Source organism: Seriola dumerili, unplaced genomic scaffold (genome assembly GCF_002260705.1).
Source record: "Seriola dumerili isolate Sdu_G_001 unplaced genomic scaffold, Sdu_1.0 BDQW01000088.1, whole genome shotgun sequence".
In the NCBI taxonomy this organism is placed as follows: domain Eukaryota; kingdom Metazoa; phylum Chordata; class Actinopteri; order Carangiformes; family Carangidae; genus Seriola; species Seriola dumerili.
In genome coordinates this window covers 12,568,795-12,589,565 of record NW_019174343.1, presented here as the reverse complement: position 1 = coordinate 12,589,565, position 20,771 = coordinate 12,568,795, and the positions used below count along the sequence as shown (strand labels likewise).

The following is a 20,771-nucleotide window of genomic DNA, read 5'->3' as shown; positions in this document are numbered from 1 at the left end:
AAACATAGACAGTATTAGATGTTTATTTGGATGAACAAGTATTTCATTATTGACTGATAAACACTGTAACAAAGATTTCTTTCTAAATGCTTCAGATGTGAACCATGAGAAAAATAATTCCCAATATAAAAAGGTGTATTAACAACTAGGCAGCCATAGTTCTGAGTTATTTGTGCTTCTTCTTCTTGAGGCTTTCCTGAGGTTTTTGGCTGGACTCCCCACTGGTCTCTGGTACAACTGGCTGCCAGGACAGAGGACTCTTTCTGTACATAGGCCATGGGGGCAGGGTCAACTAAGGTCAAGAAGAGAAACAAAAAAAATAAATGATATTGAAAAAGTCTTGACATGGTATACAATGACAATCTGTGGTGTTGTGTCAACAGACAAGTGTACAATGAGAAAAACACAAAGCAAAACTTACCACACAGGACACAGCAAAGCCAGCCAAAACTATGTATACTGTCCACCCAAACTGTTCAATGATCAGACCATACACGAATCCAATCACCTGGAGAGAACATGCAAAAGATGTCAGCGGAACCGACTACTGGTAAAAACACGATACCATTATTATGGGATGTTTGGAATGGTTAGTTACCGCTGAGATGAGTATTATTCCTTGGAAAATCTGTTCAGCCAGCTTCTGGCCTTTATAATCCTGTAACACAACAAGATAAACACCAGGTCAGTACAGTGCAAGTCATCATGTGTAATTGGTCTATCTGTGCACAACGAACAGCTGTTGAAACTTCATTGCTGCCTGATGGCTTCATTTAAGTAGTTTCGCGAATCTTACCAGTCGGTCAGACAACATAACAGTCATGATAACACAGAAGTTATAAGATGATGTTACGTTAACAAACAGCTTCCACTGTTTCACGAAGATTCGCATAAATATCAGACAGCGACTAACAGCTACTGACATATTAGAGAAATTGTACATTTTGGTATATAACTTTGCTGAATTGTAACACTTTGCTGGCTGGTTTTGGATGATAAAATACTAGGCTATCTAGCAACTGTTACCATTGTAACTACAGCATCCACCTGCTAACGTTAGGCAGGTTAGCATTAGCTTAATAGGAAGCATGAATTAAACACGGGTAGCATAAACATACAACTCCACATAAAATGATCTATTTACGTCTTACCATGTGCGTGGGGATGGACTTGAATATAGACAGCATCTTTGCACAATGAATGCAGAAGATTGAGTTGTTTGTGAGTTTGGACCTAACGGGCGCAAATAAGAAACAGAAGCCGTTTGACTTCCGGTCTCTAAAAGATACGTCGTGTTGTGAAAGACCCATCCGGGTACTCCCAGGGTGTTATAACTTGTGTTAGCTGCGCAGGTTCACAGATGTATAAATAACACGGATCGGGTTAAGTGCTAGCTTTGGTTGAGAAACTTGGTTTGTTGTTAGTGAAAAGCTTTGACTGCCTAAATTACTTGCCTGTCTGTATGTCAAGCTACTTTTAGCTATTATGTTCTAAGCATACACTTACTGCCTTGTATCTCAGTCATTAAACCATATGTAAATAATGAAATGTAACGCTTGATTATTTTTTGTACGCTGGAAACAGCAAGTCGATGCAATTTTACAATCAGGCAAACGGTTAGACAGCTATTACTACATACAGCAATCATAGAAGATAAACTTGTTGATGTTGAGTTGGCAGTTTGGCTGTAGCGTGAATTACTTTTGCCTTCTTATCGGGTTTCTTTTTAGACCTGACTAAACCCGCACTGTAAACAGCCAATGAAGCGACGCGTATTAAGCGTATGAACACACAGTTAAAAGCCACCGGTTTGCAAATTGGCTCGTTTATGCGTTTCGCCACGCAGCCGTGCAGCCGCAATCTGAGGGATCGCCTCAGTCCTTATAAGTCAGCAAGCTGATACATCTCGGGCTTTATTCGCATCAACTTTTAGCTGTTTCTATATTTTGATATTCATCAGACGGGCTGGAGAGACGCATGTGGCCGTTGTCATGACACTGAGGAGAGGTGAGTCAGTCTGGATCAAGCAGTTGCTTATTTGCATCTCTAAAACAGGTCATCAAGTGTAGATAGGACAATCTGGATGGAAAACAACAGTTTAATAGAAACTGGTAGACTAAACTGAGGCAAACTGGAAACTGTTTACATCTAATACTATTTTTCCAGCAAACACATGCTTAATTATTGTCCTTTTAGTCCTGTTGCCCAGTGTACCTCAGCTATTATTAATATCAGCTCTTCACTGTGGCTTTCAGTAAACGTGGTCATCCTTTTTCTGCTGGCTGTAGCCTTCCTCATCATAGTTCAACGAAATCTCCTCAACCTCGGTGACTTTTTACACATGGAAAACCTAGGTATGATCATCTTTGTACTGTGAGTAGTATACTGTATGCCAACTGCTCTGTACCTACACCCCAATATCCAGTGTATTATTGTTGTTGTGTATATCCTATCAGACAGGTTCAGTGCATTCAAATGAAACCATGGAGGCAATTTGTGAAATCCCAAATGTATCTTCACCCAGATGCAGGGGGGATTCTTCCCTTTGAGTCCGAGCTGTCTCCAGACTTCAGACCTGAATCGGTTCGGAAAGGAGAGGAAATCCCTGTCGTCATCACTGCTACTGGGGTGAGACTTGGTGCTGTGGTTGCTGCCATAAACAGTGTCTACCAGAACAGTAAAGCCAATGTTGTCTTCACCATTGTGACCTTGAATGACACAGTGGACCACCTAAAGTAAGACATTGAAGTAGGCATATCATTATATTTAATTAAACATATAAATGCAGGTCAGATTTGATTTAAGTGACCTTTGTCTGACACAAGTGTTTTGTTTTTTTGTTGTTGTTGTTTTACCAACAGAGAGTGGTTGAGTAAGACAAAGCTAAAAACTGTCAAATACAAGATAGTTATTTTCAAGCCTGAGCTCCTCAGTGGGAAGATATCTAAAGATCCTCAGACGCTGGAGGTTGTAAAACCGGTAAGACAACTGAATCTACTAGCACTGTCCCAGATAAGTTAAGTTCCTGCTAATCATTTTCTAATGGTCTATTTTTCAGTTGACTTTTGCCAGATTTTATCTGCCTGCATATATACCGGAGGCAGAGAAAGCCATCTATTTGGATGACGATATCATTGTACAAGGTAAGAAAACACAGTAAGACAAGGTAAAATATGTTTTCCATGCACTATTTCACTCATTAACTCTCAAAATTATACATGTTATAGTAAAGTAAAAGATATTCTGAAAGGGTATTAATGAATAGATTTTGCCTGTTATTTGGGATATCAGGGGACATTCAAGAGCTCTATGAAACCAACCTCAAACCAGGACATGCAGCTGCCTTCTCAGATGACTGTGATTCAGCTACTGCCAAGGGCATCATTCGAGGGGCTGGAAATCAGGTGGGCATCTCTTGCATGTTTTTTAGAATTTTTCTTGTAGAAGATGGTGACACTTGACTACATAATTAATCTTTTTCAATAGAATAACTATATAGGTTTCCTGGACTTCAAGAAGGCGGCTATCAAGAAGCTGGGAATGAGGGCCAAAACATGCTCGTTCAACCCCGGTGTCATCATCGCCAACCTGACTGAGTGGAAGATCCAGAACATCACCCAGCGGCTGGAGCACTGGATGGAGCTTAACACACAGTAAGTTACTCACAATGGTGAAATGAAGGGTGTATATGAGACAGTCTTTTTCTGCTAAATTTAGACAACCGAGAGGAAAAATTAAGAATTTTTAAGAAAGTTGTGTATTACGGTAATTAAACAAAATTTGAATCCAGTGCACTTCTTCTGTTAGCATTGAGCTAAATTTTGTTTGTTTCCCCAGGGAGGATCTGTACAGTAGAACACTGGCAGAGAGTATCACTACTCCTCCTCTCCTCATTGTTTTCTACAAACGTCACTCCAACATCGACCCCATGTGGCACGTCAGGCACCTTGGTAAGTTCTGGTTAAGTGCTGATAGAAAACTAGAAGAATATTTCTGCCTCCATGCCGGCAATAACCGCAGTCAGAGGCATTATGTTTTCTGGTTGTCTGTCCGTCCATCCATCTGTCCATCCATGAATGCAATATCTCAGTATTGCCTTGAGGGAATTTCTTCAAATTTGGCACAAACATTCACTCAGACTCAAGGATGAACTGATTAGATTTCTGTGGTCAAAGGTCAAAGGTCACACTGACCTCACAAAACACGGTTTTGGCCTTGTGAACACAATATCTCCGGAACTCCTCAAAGGAATCCCTTCAAATTTGTTACGAATGTCCATTTGGACTCAAGAATGAACTGATTAGATTTTGGTGGTCAAAGTTAAAAGTCACGGTACTCTCACGGTCTTGTGAATGTCAATACTGGCTGAGTAGCTACCTATGACTTGTGTTGCATGACTAACTTGAGAAACCTTCTGAGGGTTTTTTAAAGAAATAGCAGTACCTTCATTTTAACCCTAACCCTAACCCATTATTAAATGTTGAACTATTTTCTTATTGATGTCATTTTGCTGTTGTATAACCATCTGGTCAGTTTAATTCCACCAGAAAGTATAACTGATTTTGGAAGCTCCATTCTTTGTAAAGGATGCAACTTTTCTAGTTACAAGAAATGATGATTCATACAAAAATAACAATTTTTGGAAGGTATACATCTTTAACTGTAATACCAGGTGATTCCTGCATAACTTAATGTTTTTGACAACAAATACAACGGACGGTATGGCACAAATGTAAATTGTCATTTAATGGCTGACCTTTGTTTTCCAGGCAATACAGGTGCTGGAAACCGCTACTCCCCACAGTTTGTAAAAGCTGCCAAACTCCTCCACTGGAATGGACACTATAAGCCCTGGGGGAGGACATCCTCTTTTTCTGATGTGTGGGACAAGTGGTTCATTCCAGACCCCACAGGGAAATTTCATCCTGTGCGAAGACACACAGGGGACAACTAGACTGAAAAATGTGCTTCAGGAACCTTCAGACCAACCAAACCAGCCCTGACCCAGCAGGACCTCGTCGTGTGATATCTCAGGAACAAAGTAAGGCTTCTTCACTAGCCAGCCCTGTGTTTGACATCTGCTATATTATCCTCTGAACATGCAAACCTGTGTACTCTCATTTTCCCTTGAACACACAGAATTTTTCTATACCCAGTGAATCATATTGTTGTCCTTGAGTGCCCTTGAGATTGCTTTGACTCACATTTCTCAGAATATTCTGATTAACTATTGAAACTGTTTTGCTGAAGAGGTATAGACTTTATTTTCCTCCCTATATGAGCAGTGTTTCGTCCTGAACATCATTGAAGAGGTGTGGCATCTGAACACTACGACCTTAATAGAAACGTATGCGTCAGTCCCAGTCAGCAGTAATGAGATACTTTGTTACAACATGCCAAGTTCACCATGTACAACTTAAGCCATCATTGCCAAAGTCATTATGACTTGAGTAGGTATGTTTACATGCAGCTATTTAATGACCAATTTGCTTTATTTTAATACTAAATTGTTTTGGAGTTACCTCAGATGTAATTGTGTTGCACAGTTGGCCCCACAGATTATAACTGCTTCAAAAAGGTGCCCATCACGGTTATCAGCTTAGTCTGAATTGTAATTATATTAACCACGTAGACGCTACTAGATGTTACCTCAATTCAGTACTTCCTGTGGAAAAGTGATGAATTTTATTGTTCTTAATTGCACCTGTTTATCAGACCCTAGTTTTAACACCTTTTAAGTCTGTGCTCAGTTCAGCATTTCCATCAAAATTAAGACAAAAATGCTATTTAAGTCTATTCCCTCTAAAAACACACTACTCTGTATGATACCCCAATATAAAGTATTATAGTAAGTAAGCCAATACAACTTGAGTTAATCTCAGTCAGGTTAATGATGCTCCAACTATCAGTAAGTATGCCATAAATGAACAGTAATTCAGTACAGTACTGCCTCTCCTGCTGTTAGTGTGGCTGACTCTTTTGAGTTTATACGCAGACCACTACGCAAAATGCACCTAAGCAGAAACTGAAGAACATAATGTTTGCACAAATTTTCACACTTCACCACGTCATTGTCAGGATTTTTATACGTGACGAAATGCATTCACCTTGTTGGTGTAAATACTTTTGTACAGTACATGAAATAAAACTTACATTTTCATCATTTATGTCTTGTGACTTTATTTTCCAATTATCTGTAATAAATCTGGTGTTTTTCAAGTTTTGCTGTTTTCAAAATTGCATGGAGTTGTTCTCTGCAAAAGTGCCTTGAAACGTAAGTAAAATAAGTGAACATAAATAATTGAAAGCAAATGTTAAAATATTGCTTCAGTATAACAGTTTCAGCTATAGTGATTGTTGTAGCAATTTTAAATTCATTGTTTTGGAAAGATACACTAAGATGTGGGCTTTGTAGAGGGTTTATTACATTTATAGAAAGTCATCTATATACATTATTCTGCATTGACACAAGATATTACAAATGACCTGTGGACATAAAGGAAGAAGTAGTCAGTGATTAAATACATAACCATCTAACAGACACTGTGTCCATTTCCTGGACAGTGATCAGCCCCAGACAAACAAAATTCAATATTATCAAGTGAAAAATGTAGTCTAAGTGAAAGGTTAGTCCTTATCTGGAAAACCGTCCCATTGTCTTCCAGGTTTAAGCAGTGAGGGAAGGCCATACATTTAACTAGACTAGTGTAAGTCTAGTCTGAAACCAGTCAACTAGCAGGACAGGCAGAGATGGTCAAAGGCATCCTGACAGTGATTCCATATGTACTGTATGGTGATAAGTCCAGGTCTGTACCCCCATCAGACCATGTGAGTACAGGTGCTAGGTCAGAGGCGAAGCTCATTTAAAATCTGTGTTGAAGTCATACGCATCATCTGTTGTAGCTGTAGAAAGGCTGATGTCAATAGGGACAGACTGGAACTGCACCTTGTTGGGTTTTTCTGCAAAGATGAGACAAGAAGTAAAAATATGACCTACTGGGTGTAGATGTTAGTAATGAAGAAATTAAAGGAATTAAAAGAAAAAAGAATTTACTTCTGAGTGACGCCTTCTGTGGTTTTTCCAGTTCTTCCGTTTTATCTGGCTCCTCAATTGTTTGTTCAGGCTGGAAGAAAAACAGATGGTGAAGCTATTAAAATTCCAACAATCCTCCAGATAGAGTGATTTACAAAAAAATGTCCAGCCAGCAAGATCAGAGTTGGATTAGAAGTCTTCACAAACAAATCAAGACTTGCATTTTTGTCCTCATTTCCATGCTTGGTCAGGCTGCTAGCATTATCTGAAGCAGCTGTATTGCCTGAAAGTTCTCCAAGAGAGAAAAATATATACAATTACCTCATCATTCTGCATAGTTTCACTCTCTGTGGCTGCAGGACCAGGTTTTTCTTCAGTGATGTCGCTTGCGCTCAGCAAGCCTGCAGTCGGGCCTTTAGAGATGAAGCTTATACTGCTGGCCTGGTTTGGAAATTTGACACCTACAAGAGCAAAAGTTGTTTTCAGCAACACACACAGAAGTGACTGCATTGTTTTTATTAAAATACATTGACAAGTCCACAGTCTAAAAGCCCAGTAGTGGCCAAGATGTTAATTTTTTTTTTTTTTTTTTAAGGCCCAGTGATCTGGACTAAGACATGGGACGAGGGAACAATGCAGTGGCTATAACTGCAAAGTGCCTATGGAGTCTAAAAAACCCATGTGGATGATTTTCAGACATTTTTAAAGCATATTAGTCAACATCACAAACTACAGCATGAAAAAAAATCATCCATTACTGACTCAAAAGTCCCGACAGCCTCAAGAAAACTTGACCAAATCTTCATCGAAATAATTCAAATTACATGCAAGTACCTTTCAGAGTTTCCTCATTGTCCATTTTCAGTTTGGTTAGATCCCAGCCTTTCTGCATGTCGCTGACCACGCTGTCAGACAGGTATGCAGGGAGGCTGATGTTCTCTGGTGCCTTACAGTAGTAGCTCAGCTTGGCTCTGCGGAGACAAACAAGAGTCAAGATGAAGATCAAGCAAGGCATGAAGCACTTCGCACACTTCACCATTATATTTACATATTTGCAGTTTTCCAGGCACAGTGTTTGGATCAGAGTTGGATTAGAAGTCTTCATAGTGAAATTCAGAATTGCATTTTGTCCTCATTTCCACACTGATGCACTGCAGCTGCCCATCCTTCCTAACCCTTTAGGTAAACACAAACTCACCCTGTCCAATCAGCAAGGAAAGCTGTGGCTGCCTGCTCTGTGTTAGCGACTCCACCCTTCTGCAGATAACCACGCTTTTTGGCGAACAACGTTAAAAACTCCAGAGAGTTCCTGAAGTCGGGGATGTTGAACTGAAGCATGATCTGAAACAGTGAAGACAGATTACATTCCTTTATCAATTTCATTTCCAAGAGAATACCCTAATCCATTTTAGGTCAGTTTACACGACACATCTCTCTTGTGATGGAAACTCTTCCTACCTGAGTCTTGTCACACTGTTTGAGCAGAGTCCTGACAGCCTCCAGCACACTCTCTTGGCCCTCCTCCACCTGCAAGCTCCTCAGAGCCATAGAGGCCGGTGGGTTGGATGGCGATGCCACGACTCCGGGGCTGTCTATTAGCTTGACGTTCTTTAAGATGTGCACCTCCTGCATGGATCTGCAAGGTTGGTAAGAGTTAACAATTGACCATGGGCATAAACTGTAAAAACATTATCAGTAATTCACATGATGTCTCAAAGATGTGATAGAGAATTCTGCTAAATATTCAGTGCGATAGAGAAAATGCTGTAGTTTTGAGCCTTATTTGTCACTCACTTTGTGATACCTCTCTTGACTCCAGTGTTGCAGGCCAGGATCCCCTTCATACTGTTGATAAGACTGCTCTTTCCTACATTAGGAAAACCTGAGGGTAGAAGAAGATTATGTCAAAGCTTAAGATTCAGACTATGTACTTTGAACAAAAAGAAACAAGAAAACAGAAAACAATATATTATGTCCATACCAGAAAGCTGCACAAGACAGTATATAACTATAGAAATAACAATAATACTAATAAGTCATCTAAACCCAGCTGATGGAACACAATGTCAAAGAAAGTCACTTTGTTGTTTTAGACCAAAAGAAGCTGTGCTTACCAACTATGCCCACTCTGAGTGACGCTTCCTTCTCTGTGTTAGCCACATAAGTTGTGAGGAGCTCAGTGAGGCAGCTGATTCCAAAGCAGGCAGCTCCTCTGGATTTGTCCAGGACTTCATTGGAGGCCACTATCCTGCTCTTCTTGGCTTGCTGATCAAGACCGACCCAGACAAGTAAAATTACTTTTAAGTACCATCCACAAATAAACACTGTTTTTTTTTAAAATGTAATTCAAGTGTCTTAATAATACATCATATAAATATTGGGGGAAAAAAATCTATTAATAACTAACTAACTAACAAACTATTGGATTTAGTTTTGTTCACAAACACACACACTCAACTCTGTTTATGACAGAGCTGATAAATCTGGTGGTTTGTTTGTTACTCTTGGAGGTTTTAACCAGTTACAGCAGCACAACGCAAGCTGCTGAACCTTCTCAGTCCTCCATATCTCACTGACATACAGACGCAGCATTAACAGCAGTTATTTCTAAGTAATAGAGCAAATCCAGTTTATCTGCATTCTGTGACAATTTTAAAGAGGCTGGTCAGACTGACAATTTGAACAAAGGATGGGGGGGTGAAACTTCATTTCTCACTAAGGGGAAAATTTGGATACTGTGCCTTTAATCTTCAATTATTTATCCCTCAGTAATTTGCATTGCAATTAATTCAAATTCTGACTATAAAAGTTCAAACGTTATTAAAAAAATATGGATGGAGTGAACATGCAGTCATCAAAATAAGGTTTAGAAGGCTTTAGCTCAAAAGCTTGTGGCTGATTTGATGAGCAACAGAGGGTCCCCAACCAACAACACAGCTAGAGTGCAAAAGTGTTTCTATAAAGTATTATATGTTCAAGGTCTAAACATTCGTTTATGATCACTGGTGTGTAAAATGCACCTCCTACCACTGTTTTGTCCCGAATCTGTGTTGATGCTTTAAATGCCACAACTGGAAACTCCTTTTGTAAACACTGTATCCACCTCTCCACATTCTCCTTTGGTACCAAGTCTACAACACAGAATGGTTAACAATACACGATTTAAAGTACAGTCAATCTACATTTAATTAAAATTCAGAATAGACCAGAAACCTGTTAATAGGCGTGTGTGCACTTAACTATAACTTAATATGGCAACATGTTCATTTACCTATTTTATTCAAAACCAAGAGCAGTTTCTTGTTGCCTTCCCTCCGCAGCACCTCCTCCTCCAGCTGTGGACACCTATACCCCAAAGGATCACGAGCATCAAGGACTTCTATTACTACGTCGGATGCATCAATTACCTGAGGAGAGGGAGATCATATTGAGCATTGACATGAGTTTTAAGAGCATTAAAGCAATTTCTTTTACTGTAAAACAAATAGGGTTGGCTTACCTTATTTAATTCACCACAAAGGAACTGTTTTGAACTCTTGTCTGGGGCAGTGTGTTTCTCTGAATGCTTTCCATTTTCATCCTTTGTAAATGAGACAAATAAATTAAACTTGGTCCATATCAAAATTATTAAAATTCGATATTACAGATGACTGCAGTGTTTTCCTATTACCTGTCGAGCCTTCTTGGCCTTAGGTTCAGGATCTTTACTTGCAACCTCCTTTTCCTTCTTCCTCTTTTGGGCTCGCTCCTCTCTTTTGGCTTGTTTCTTTCTCTCTTTTTCTTCTTCAATCTGTGGGACAGGAATTTGGTTAAAAAAAATTGTTATACAATTATATATACAATATATATATTTTCTATACAACTGTACCAACACAAGGACATAGAAGCGCACTGGCCAGCCCTGTTTCCCCAGATGCCTCTTGGGGAGTTATACAGTCCAGATGAGCTCCATTAATTAGTCTGAGAGGTAACACTACATTTATACAGGATCATTATTGTGATAAACTGCATGACTGCCAACCTTTAGCCTCCTCTCCTCTGCCTCCCTGAGAACCTCCTCTTTGAAGGGAGCACTGCTGGGCACGCCGGGGTCCTTCTTCACTCGTTTGCTCACTCCTTTCTTCTTCAACTCTTTCCTCAGCTTTCTGTTATGCTCCCGGACCTAAATACCAAACACAAGCATGCAACTCAAATTCTTGTCGGCAGTAAAAGGAGTTTGACAGAAAAAATAGTAGCCGTAGTAATCTGGTCTCGTTCATACAGGCCTTATCCTCCATTAAGCTGTAAACATAAAACATAACTTAAATGACACTTACCTTCTTCTGTATTTTATAACGTTTGGAACATGAGACCCGCTTACTTGCTTTCTTTAACTCTGCAGGCAAAAATAAAGCAGTTTATCGTCAGTTGAACAACTGGCTAAAGACGAAGCTAATACAGAGCAAACAGTGGCGGCTGTTAGCAGTTGGCTTTTTAGCTAGGTGGATTAACCGAACGATAAAGTAGTCTCAAAGATTTTTTTCTTTCTTAATAAGCTCATATATTACTGGCACATCGTTATTTGTGTTTACTTACTCGGTCGCTTCATGGTGCTGTTGAGGACCTGCCAATGTGACTGAAGTGCTCTCACACGTGGAGGACTGCACAAGTGTGAGGTTTTGTCACTTCCGCTTCTGCCGGCGAGGAGCGGATGTTGCGCCACCTGCAGAGCCGGAGTGTTTATGTTCATCTGGAGAGAGTTCAGTCAAAGATACTCTCTGGTTAAGTACAACAATGCACGTGATGATGCTCTTATTTTATGTATTTATAAAAAATAAAAAAAATTCTTAATTAGCTTATATTAGATCAAGTAAAATGACACTGTCCTTCAGATTTTCCACTGAAGAATTAATTGGTGGTTAAAAACAAACACATAATTGTTGGAAAATAATTTGAAGGTATAATTTACTGACATATTTATCATTGTTCTTAAATTTTATATTGCCTATTTTGTACTTTATTTTACATTTTAGTTTGTTTTATATTTTGATGACTGGGTGCTTGATTGGAGTGAAACTCTAATTTAATAATTTAAGATTATGAACTCTTGAGTACTGCAAAGTTGGTGTCGATCAGTGGTGTTCATGATACATTATACAGTATGATCCACTCACTATACTCAAACGGTGTAAGTGTTGGCCACAGGAGTGTGTCATGTAGTTAGATGCCATACTGAGGTGTTTATATTTGGGACTTCTATTACTCAGTACATTTTCACACAGAGATGCAGAATTCTTTGTTAGGGCTCCATGCAGTAAACCCAATGTCAGAACCAGTATTCAGTGGGTGCTTACACTGGGATGTCCACTTGTGCTGACATTCTCTGCTTTAAAAGTGAGAAGCACCTGTTTAAACTAAAAACCCACATACTTAAACTGTCTTTTTATTACTAAGCTTGATGCCAACCCATGGCCCATTTTCTTTTCGTGTCTTTCTACTTGTCTGATGCACTTATTGATACACTGATGACAATGTAATGATAAGTTATGTATGTGTATACGTTTTTTTTTCAAGAAACAGCCTTTATATGCTGACCAACACAAATGTGACAATGAAAACTATAATTTGCAGCCATATGACAAAAATAACCTATAGATCTCTCACGATTAAGACATTTGTGCAAAATATGGTGCCACTTTTGTTGTCACATTTGTTGCAGATTTCTAAATGCTACACCTTTCAACCTTAGTGTATATTGCTGTGCCACCGTGAGAGCAGCAGGTGTTACACTATAATCTGTAAATCAGATCTGAACGGTATTTCCCCACCTTAATCTGAACTAACCCCAAACCACCCGCCTCTGCCACTCCGAAATGCCCAGACCACTAAGGGAGTTAGCCAAAACTGAAACTGTTGAACATGTATCACAAAACGTGGGGTCACAGAAAATCTTCGGGGGGAAAGATGTGGAAGGCGAGGGCGAAGAAGAAGAAGACGAGACAACTCCGGGTCACGTGATTGGGTCGAGCATCTTTTTTTGGTCCATTTTGGATGATAGCAAGAGCTCCGTGCGACCCAAGAAAATGACCAAACTGCAGTTTTTAAACGTCTTTTTGACTGAGCGTCTCATGCTTGCTGCGCAGGAAATTTACAAGTCTGTCGAGGACACGATTTTGGAGTACCAGGAGGAGATAGCAATCAGGGAGCGGGAGAACGACCATCTGAGACGCAGGCTGCGAGACGCTGGAATTGAAATATGGCCAGGTTAGCTCGGCTGAAAGCTAACGATGCAGCTTATGTCCAACCAGTCGAGTCTGTGGGTTGGCAGTAGGTACTGAAGTGAAAGTAACTGCTTATAGGGCAATTATAACAATGCAATAAATGGCGTCAACATAATGCTGCCCCACTTCTGAACAAGTTAACTTTAGCCGTTAGCAAGCTAGTTGACGTTAGCTGCTGTTGTTGTGGAGCGGCTAGCGCGTTAGCAACCTTTGTTCGTTAGCCAGCCAGCTAGGTTAGCCGAATAGCTTACACCCGGGTTAGCATTCAGCTACATCTGAATTTTTGTGTGAATGTTGATATAGTCATTCTACTAATTCACGATTTACTTGACAATAGTAGATAGTTGCGAACGCTACAGCTAACCAATAATACACACTGTGCGCCGTTGTGTTATATTGTTTGTTTATTCCTAATCTTAAAACATCCATCTCCTTGTAGACCGACAGCTGAAACTGCTGCAAAACTGTTGCCAAAGCTGCCATTAGTTATTGTGACTGTAAATACTTAATGTATTCTTAATTTCAGTTCATTGGTACAGATTTTCTTCACATACTCTTTGAGTTCTTATTCTTGGCAGTGTCGAAAACAACCATAGCTGCTGTGAGTTAATGTAACACAACACTTAAGGGTCCAAGAGGGTGAACACTTTATATAGGCTTGGCATACAGTGTGATTGACTTTGAAATACTTACTCAGGATTTCTTGGACTGCTTCATAGCCAAGTTGGGCCACCTGCCTGATATTAAGACATCCTTAAAGTAAGACGTCCTAACATAAAAAAATTAGTGCAATTTTATGAAATAAAGCATTAACCCTCATGGGAAAATGGGTTATGTGCTTTTATGCACAGCAAATGTCATATATTTGAGTGTATCTAACAGTTTCCCGGGGGAAACTCTGGCTCATTAGGCATGTTGTCACCACAGCTGCAATGATTCTATTAAAAACACTTTCTGTTAGTTGGAGTTAACAAAGCAGAGAGTTCAGCTCTTTGATCCTTTGATTGAAAAGGTTGTCTGGTAAAGGGATGTTTTACAGTACGCTGCAGTTACCATTGACTCTGCCATAGCTTTACAGTCTATCCCCATTGTCTTCAACTACAACTAAACACCAAGTCAGTTTTAATACGTAAATATATCCATTATTAAGCAAACTATGTTGTGAACTGTGAACTAGTTCAACCAGAGTTGGGCTGTGCCACAGTGGTGTTTCCTACAGTGGAGTTAACATTTTTAGCTGAACTTCTTCATCCTGTTGTGTTCTTAGATCGCCCATCTATGGCGCTGTTGGACGAGGAGGATGGTGAGCATCCAAGGCGTGAATGGAGTCCCAGCATGGGGCATGAGGAGCGTATTCCCATTCAAATTAAGGATAAAAGAGATCTCCGAGCCACACAAGGAGATGATCAGCTTCGTGGGCATGGCTCCTGCAGCACACCAGAGAACATGTTCACTCCTCCACGTGTTGGAAATGAATATCCCCAGGATGGCCCCCACACATCCAACCTCCCTCAGAGTCAAGGTGTGGAGAACAGAGAGAGGGATCCTGGCTCTCGAGGGTCCTCGAGGCATGTGAAGGCAGAGAGTGGAGGAGGCCACAGAGGCTCTACTTCTTCCAACAGCGGCGCCCAGCCTCTCGCACCAGTCAACCCAAACTGCTCAAATGAGAACAACATAGACATTATTGGGGTGGAGAATGGAGGACAGATGGTTGGTGCTAAGGGAACTGGAACTGGAGCTAACAGAGCACAGGCCTCTCATATGCGCAACCAAGGAGCTAATTCTGTGGACTGCCCCCATCAGAAATCCCCCCTACAAGGCCACATGTCATCTTTCTGCTGCAAGGTTTGTGGTGAGGCCTTTAGTCACATCGGCCACTTGCATGTGCATGTACAAGTGCACACACGGGAAAAACCTTACCGCTGTGGTGTATGCGGGAAATGCTGCAGCTCCTCTGGCAGACTCCAGGAGCACCAGCGTAGCCACACGGGAGAAAAACCATTCCGCTGCCAGATTTGTGGAAAGGGCTTCACACAAATGGCTCACCTGAAGGTACACATGAGGATCCATACAGGGGAGAAGCCATACAGTTGCCCCGTGTGTGGCAAGTGCTTCAGCCGTTCTGACAAAATCAAAAGGCATCTCCAGACCCATAGCCGTGAGGGAACATATTTCTCAGGGCAATGATGCAAGTGTGTTGTTAAACAACTCAGTTTGTGAATCATATTGATGTGGGAAACTTTTCTACAAAAAGCTAATATCGCTGCCATCAAGACAAGGCTTTTTTTCTTCCTACTTCCTAAGAACTAGGGATTCTGCAGCTCTTAGAGAATTTTTTTTAATCTAATCTAATACTTCTCCACGCCATAGTCCCTCAATAGAATTTGTATTAGCCAGTTTAGTATGTCATTTACTTAATTTTGTACTTGTCACTGAGTAATAAATCTCTGAGACACAATTTGAGTTATTAGCTAGCTTTTCTGAATAATCTAACCTTTCCTTAGTCATATAATTAGCATGATGAAGTCTTCCACACATACCTTGAAACTGAGATGCATTAATAAATGCAACAATGTTCAGCACAGTCACGGCTTATTATCAGCCAGTCACTTCATATCCATAAACTCACACTCGACATCTATGTTGTAAACATTATTTTTGGACCTAAAATTAAGAGTCCCCATATGCGTGAAATCATCTCCATTTTGTTTCTTAACTGGAGGATTGATGGCCTGAATTGTTTTCTGGATTGGTCTAACACTGCCAGTAGGTTTTTTATGTAGCAATTTTAAATAAAGCAATTTTAAAAAGTTACACAAAATTTAGGCCAACAAAAAGCTAGTGAAATGCCCCGATTGACTGGATTTGACTGGTTTACAAAGAGGAGTCTGATCCGGCACTTATCTCAGTTTTTTTTAGTCATTATTTTAACATTATCTTCATTTTCTTCTCAGTGCTGTTACATTGTTGCAGAGCTAAATACTGCCATCTCACATCGTCAGTGCTTCATGTTGTCCATTGAAATATGGACAAATCTATTGTGAGACTGCTCCACTATTTTGTGAAATAATGTGATGTTCTGTAAAATACCACTAGTCTCAATTTACCGTACATTTAGGAATGTTGTCTTTTTTTTTAAATGACATGCACTATAGCATCTATCCAAGATGATGCAGAAATTCACTCTATAATGGGGCCATACAGTATTAGCTGAACTTATCTGTGGTTTTTCAGGGCTCTCAGTCTGCAAAGATTTACGTTCACCTGTGTTTCCACCACAGTAGTCATTCACATATGAGGTATTTCATGGAGTGGCCTCAGCTGTGGTTGATTTTCAGAAGTGATGGTCTGTTTATCAAGGAATCAGGTACTTCCTCTGCTAATCCTGGACTGACCCCACCCTGAACAGTAGACCCTACAGTTACCTTTCTCCTCTCAGGACTAATGCTGCATTCATGACATGAGGGTAACCAGAAATACAAACATCTGACTTAACCCAGCTATCATAAAAGTCAGAAACTCAGGGTTTGTGAGTTTTCCCATTTAATTTCTAATTTGTCCCTGCTTCTTGCAGAAAAAAATAAAAATGAACTAAATAATTGAACTTCAGACTGTGTCAGAGCTCAGTTGTTGTTTAAGATGCCAAGTCCTGCCCAAGTTATCTCTCAATATGTGATGAATGCAGCATGAGACAACTACAGCACGTCCTCACAGCTGACCAGCAACCCTTCACTCACAGTCTTCTCTGGGACATCTTTGCTCCCCCTGCACACACTCTACTGTACAGTGTTGTATCATTGCGTATTAAATGTTATTTTTTAATAAAGTAGTCATTGAGTATCTGTGTTATTGTCTTGTATTATGTAGGAACGAAGCTAACTTCTAAGAATCTATTGTGAAATTGTGCTGATGAGTGCAATCTACTTGTTCTACTGTTACAGACAGTAGAGGTTAACTTAGTTCTTTGCATTATTCATTCATCAGAAAGTTAAAGAAATGTTCCCCATAAAAATCAGTTCAATCAATTCAATTCAAAATCAATCTTTAGTTAAATATTATTATTTTTAATGGCATATGTGTTAGGTTAGTTCAAAGTGTATCAACAAATTTCCATCTCTTTTCAGTGGGTTTACAAAGACTTGTTTTGGAGCTACTATTTTCTAAGTAAAATATTTCCTGTGTTTTTTGTTTATATTTTAAAAAAAATCATTTTGATGGAATATTAACATTAATAATATCAATTTTTGATTATATTAATATTAATGTTTAGCACCTGTTAAATATTTTAGGACTTTTCCACAAAAGACAACTTTTAAACATCACAGTGGGAAATGCATGGGTTTAAAAAAAAGAAAGAATGATAATATTGTGCATGTGTGCTCACTGTCACTGTCACTGCACATTTGGACTTACTGAGCCATTGTTAATTTTAGTAACAGCTGCAATTTTCCTCCCAGTCGAAAAAAGGCCTGTTGCATATGTTTTTTCTCAATTGCTGTAATGCAAGTCCCACTGCTTATTGGTTTCACTGTGTTATGTTGTGTAGTAACATATATACAACACCTGGTGGGGTACTTTCTGTTTTAATGGTTTTCATGCCAGCACTTTACAGCCAACACGACTGTAAAAACTGCACGGGGTGAAGTAATTTTTCTATTAAATAACACAACACAAACCAATGTCTTGAATTCAAAATTGCCCCCCACCAGGAAGTGTATAAAAAAAAAAACCTGTGTAAAATGTAATGACTACTTTAATACCACAAATGAAAATCGATCAAATTATTTGCCAATTAACCAAGTGGAAACTTATTTGAAACCACTTTAATTTACATTTATTTGGTTGTAAGCAGCTTTGTACTGGGACATGTAATTACACATGGCAGTCTACTAGTTTGATATTAGTAGTACACTGGTTAATCATTTAGAAATGCTTCAATATGTTTCCAGTGACATCTTTATGATATACTGTATGCCTCTCAAGATGTGAAGGAATACTCAGTCATTTCTGTGATATTTATCGCAGACAAAACAACTGAGTTTGTTTCTGTGTTGATAATAAAGATGTGTCTGCCAGCAGCCATGAATACTGAGAATATAATTACAAAATCAAGGAGCCCTTCTGCAGGAGATTGAACCTGAACACTGCCCTCTGATTTACAGAGAGATGCCACATCACCTCAAGGTGCAGGCAGGAAATGGTGGAACAGCCAGCAGGTCCAATGAAATGAAGGGAGATGTAGCTGATATACGATATTTTGTTTGGTCATATCAAATAAACAGAAGTTATTGAGGCAACCTTCCCTTTTATGCAGATAAATCTATTTGGTAAAAGGCAATCCAGTGAAACACGCTACCTATACTATTACTGTATGATTACATTACCCAATCATAGGCAATCAAATCAGAACCCTGTTGTGCAATCAGACATCAGAGTCAGATGCATCTGAGAATTTCTGTGATTGAGTCAGTGCCAGTCTTTGCTCATTTTCCATTTTAAAAACAGAGGTCTGATATTTTCTTATCTCTTGTTGTATCTAATTAGGCAGATAGTTTTAGCCTTTTTGGTTTGGTTTTGAGATAAAAATCACATATCTTAGATTTCTGCCTACATCATAAAGACAGCCACCTCTCTTTCCAGAGTCAGTATTCACGGATAGTTGACGTCACTGTGAACAGTTTACATCTGGACTAAAGCAGTTCCATTGGAAACAGCGAGTCTGTTTGGCATTACCACATAACCTTTTGACGCATTTCTCTTGTCTTGGCAGTCTGATAAAATTGTATGTGATCTTTTTAGAGGCTAAATGACTGAAGGCTTTCACAAAGTCATTATGTTTCAGATTGTATTTGGAGCTTTGATCCAGCTTCAAAGAGGAACTAAATAGTCTTTGAAGATATCTTGGAAGAAAATAAAGCATTCAGTGTAGAACAGCAACTCCAACAACAATAATAACAGAAATAAAATTAATTGAATTACTTCTCTACTATAACTGATGTCTATTGATTCACTTTTGCAATTCTTACATTTTTATCAGTCGCTGTGTTCTCGATATCTCAAAATAGCAGACAGTATGAATATGAATATTTTATGAACAAAAGGGAGTTTCAGTGTCTGACAGCTGTTGGTTAATTGAGTGAGCAGGGAGATAAGAGAGTTCTCCAGGGATCTCATTCAAATGTTGATGGATCACCAGTTTAAGTATTCAATGAAGGAGGTAGCTCATAACCCATGAGGCCGGCATAAAAATTAAGTTTCATAAATATAGTTTATGGTCAGTAGCTGTTAGAAATAGCATGAACATCATCCTCAACGAATGATAATAAGGCACAGGAGGGAAGAGAAGAAAGTAGCGTGTCTTCTCTACAGGATAGTTCTGATGTCAATCTTAGATCCACTTGACTTCCACTGAGAAGTCTGATGCTTGGGCAATAAACAACACATATGGTACCAGTCGTATGTTGTATGTTGTGTGAGTGCACTTGTTGTTTGTCAGTTTGTTTTTGCACACCAGCTTTGTGTGTCAGATACATGAGTTTTCTGGGCATCCGTTGACTTTTCTTTCACTCCAGGGGAGCAGCATTCACCTCTTCACAATAGTCTGCAGGAGAGCTTGTACAATATGTTCCTGTGGCCCTCCTCTGCATTTAGCCACTCCAGACCTGTCCAGGACACCAGAGTTTCTACCAGCTCAGTCTGTGGTTTTATTTGCTGGAGAACACTGTATGTAAAAACTTCATAGTTTTTTAATGAAAACAAAAAGTAGCCAATTCAATTTTATAATCAGCTTTATGGTCAATTTATGTACTGATTTATGTCAATATTGTCAAATAGATAAATTAAACATAAAGTCTTTCATAAAAAAAGTTTTGAAAAGCTTTATTTCCTGAATATATAGAGAGGATTCAATGGAGTTTCAGTGTTTTCAACATGTGGCATCATTTAAATTTCAATCAGTCTTAAAGGAGCCAATTTTAATTTTTGCTACATAGCCAATGCTAGTATTCACAGCTGTTTACTTACAAGTCTTTCCAGGAGCTTCAGCCATCATTGCGTTTACAAGAGGTTAACTGGTAAGTAAACAGCTGTTAATGCTAATGTTGGCTATGTAGCAATAGCAAAATTTACAAATAGGTCCTTTATGGGAATTCTTGAAAATAGAATGATTCACTTTTTGAGTTACCCGCTGTGGGCATCAGCTTCAACTTTAACAGGCAGATTTAGTGGTGGTGTCAATATTCTCATCTAACTTTAAGCCAAAGAGCGAACTGCCAGATAGCAGAACAACTCAGAGGGAAACCACCTCTGCTTCGGTATTACGACAGAATATATTACAATACTGGTGCCAGTGTATCTACAGTCTCTCACAAGAGACTATATCCCAATTCCAATATTGATTTTCTGTCTCACCCCTAATCACAAGCCAAATTTAGATCAGGTGGTGCTTGCCCAGGGTTTGGATTGCAACAGTGTTGGCA

At 39.3% G+C, this 20,771-nt stretch overlaps 4 protein-coding genes across 7 annotated transcripts; 2 read left to right on the top strand and 2 right to left on the bottom strand.

The window, feature by feature from the left end:
- Nucleotides 1–7: 7 nt before the first annotated feature.
- Nucleotides 8–1,304, bottom strand: spcs1 (signal peptidase complex subunit 1). Its single transcript, XM_022745161.1, has 4 exons — nt 1,152–1,304; nt 599–658; nt 422–508; nt 8–292 (listed from the first exon to the last, which is right to left on the bottom strand). Exons 1-4 carry the CDS (start codon nt 1,185–1,187, stop codon nt 167–169), a joined length of 309 nt encoding a protein of 102 aa, XP_022600882.1. The 5' UTR covers nt 1,188–1,304; the 3' UTR covers nt 8–166.
- A 348-nt stretch (nt 1,305–1,652) lies between these two features.
- On the top strand, nt 1,653–6,300 carry glt8d1 (glycosyltransferase 8 domain containing 1). Of its 4 annotated transcripts, none has more exons than XM_022745371.1 (9): nt 1,653–2,007; nt 2,289–2,354; nt 2,525–2,735; nt 2,862–2,979; nt 3,059–3,143; nt 3,292–3,404; nt 3,487–3,653; nt 3,838–3,950; nt 4,770–6,300. In XM_022745371.1, exons 1-9 carry the CDS (start codon nt 1,992–1,994, stop codon nt 4,952–4,954), a joined length of 1,074 nt encoding a protein of 357 aa, XP_022601092.1. In that variant the 5' UTR covers nt 1,653–1,991; the 3' UTR covers nt 4,955–6,300. The 4 variants fall into 4 exon arrangements, with proteins under 4 accessions (XP_022601092.1, XP_022601091.1, XP_022601090.1 ...); XM_022745370.1 differs by having other exon boundaries at nt 2,256–2,354; nt 2,531–2,735; XM_022745369.1 differs by having other exon boundaries at nt 2,256–2,354.
- A 101-nt stretch (nt 6,301–6,401) lies between these two features.
- On the bottom strand, nt 6,402–11,676 carry gnl3 (G protein nucleolar 3). Its single transcript, XM_022745368.1, has 15 exons — nt 11,609–11,676; nt 11,350–11,408; nt 11,055–11,195; nt 10,704–10,823; nt 10,533–10,613; nt 10,305–10,440; nt 10,061–10,164; nt 9,148–9,298; nt 8,828–8,915; nt 8,492–8,669; nt 8,232–8,374; nt 7,868–8,004; nt 7,355–7,494; nt 7,055–7,124; nt 6,402–6,960 (listed from the first exon to the last, which is right to left on the bottom strand). The coding sequence occupies exons 1-15, from the start codon at nt 11,619–11,621 to the stop codon at nt 6,860–6,862; spliced, it is 1,662 nt and encodes a 553-aa protein (XP_022601089.1). The 5' UTR covers nt 11,622–11,676; the 3' UTR covers nt 6,402–6,859.
- Nucleotides 11,677–12,885: 1,209 nt separating this feature from the next.
- On the top strand, nt 12,886–17,162 carry LOC111221604 (zinc finger protein with KRAB and SCAN domains 5-like). Its single transcript, XM_022745054.1, has 2 exons — nt 12,886–13,276; nt 14,561–17,162. The coding sequence occupies exons 1-2, from the start codon at nt 12,886–12,888 to the stop codon at nt 15,478–15,480; spliced, it is 1,311 nt and encodes a 436-aa protein (XP_022600775.1). The 3' UTR covers nt 15,481–17,162.
- The last annotated feature ends 3,609 nt before the right edge of the window (nt 17,163–20,771 follow it).

Coding starts and splice junctions, on each gene's coding strand:
- spcs1 (XM_022745161.1), bottom strand. CDS start 1,187: ATGCTGTCTATATTCAAGTCCATCCCCACGCACATG. Junction 509..598: donor GAATAATACTCATCTCAGCG/GTAACTAACCAT, acceptor TGTTCTCTCCAG/GTGATTGGATTCGTGTATGG. Junction 293..421: donor GCTTTGCTGTGTCCTGTGTG/GTAAGTTTTGCT, acceptor TCTTGACCTTAG/TTGACCCTGCCCCCATGGCC.
- glt8d1 (XM_022745369.1), top strand. Junction 2,980..3,058: donor CGCTGGAGGTTGTAAAACCG/GTAAGACAACTG, acceptor TCTATTTTTCAG/TTGACTTTTGCCAGATTTTA. Junction 3,951..4,769: donor GTGGCACGTCAGGCACCTTG/GTAAGTTCTGGT, acceptor TTTGTTTTCCAG/GCAATACAGGTGCTGGAAAC.
- gnl3 (XM_022745368.1), bottom strand. Junction 10,824..11,054: donor CAGAGGAGAGGAGGCTAAAG/GTTGGCAGTCAT, acceptor CCTGTCCCACAG/ATTGAAGAAGAAAAAGAGAG. Junction 10,614..10,703: donor AGGCCAAGAAGGCTCGACAG/GTAATAGGAAAA, acceptor TCATTTACAAAG/GATGAAAATGGAAAGCATTC.
- LOC111221604 (XM_022745054.1), top strand. CDS start 12,886: ATGCCCAGACCACTAAGGGAGTTAGCCAAAACTGAAACTGTTGAACAT. Junction 13,277..14,560: donor TGGAATTGAAATATGGCCAG/GTTAGCTCGGCT, acceptor TTGTGTTCTTAG/ATCGCCCATCTATGGCGCTG.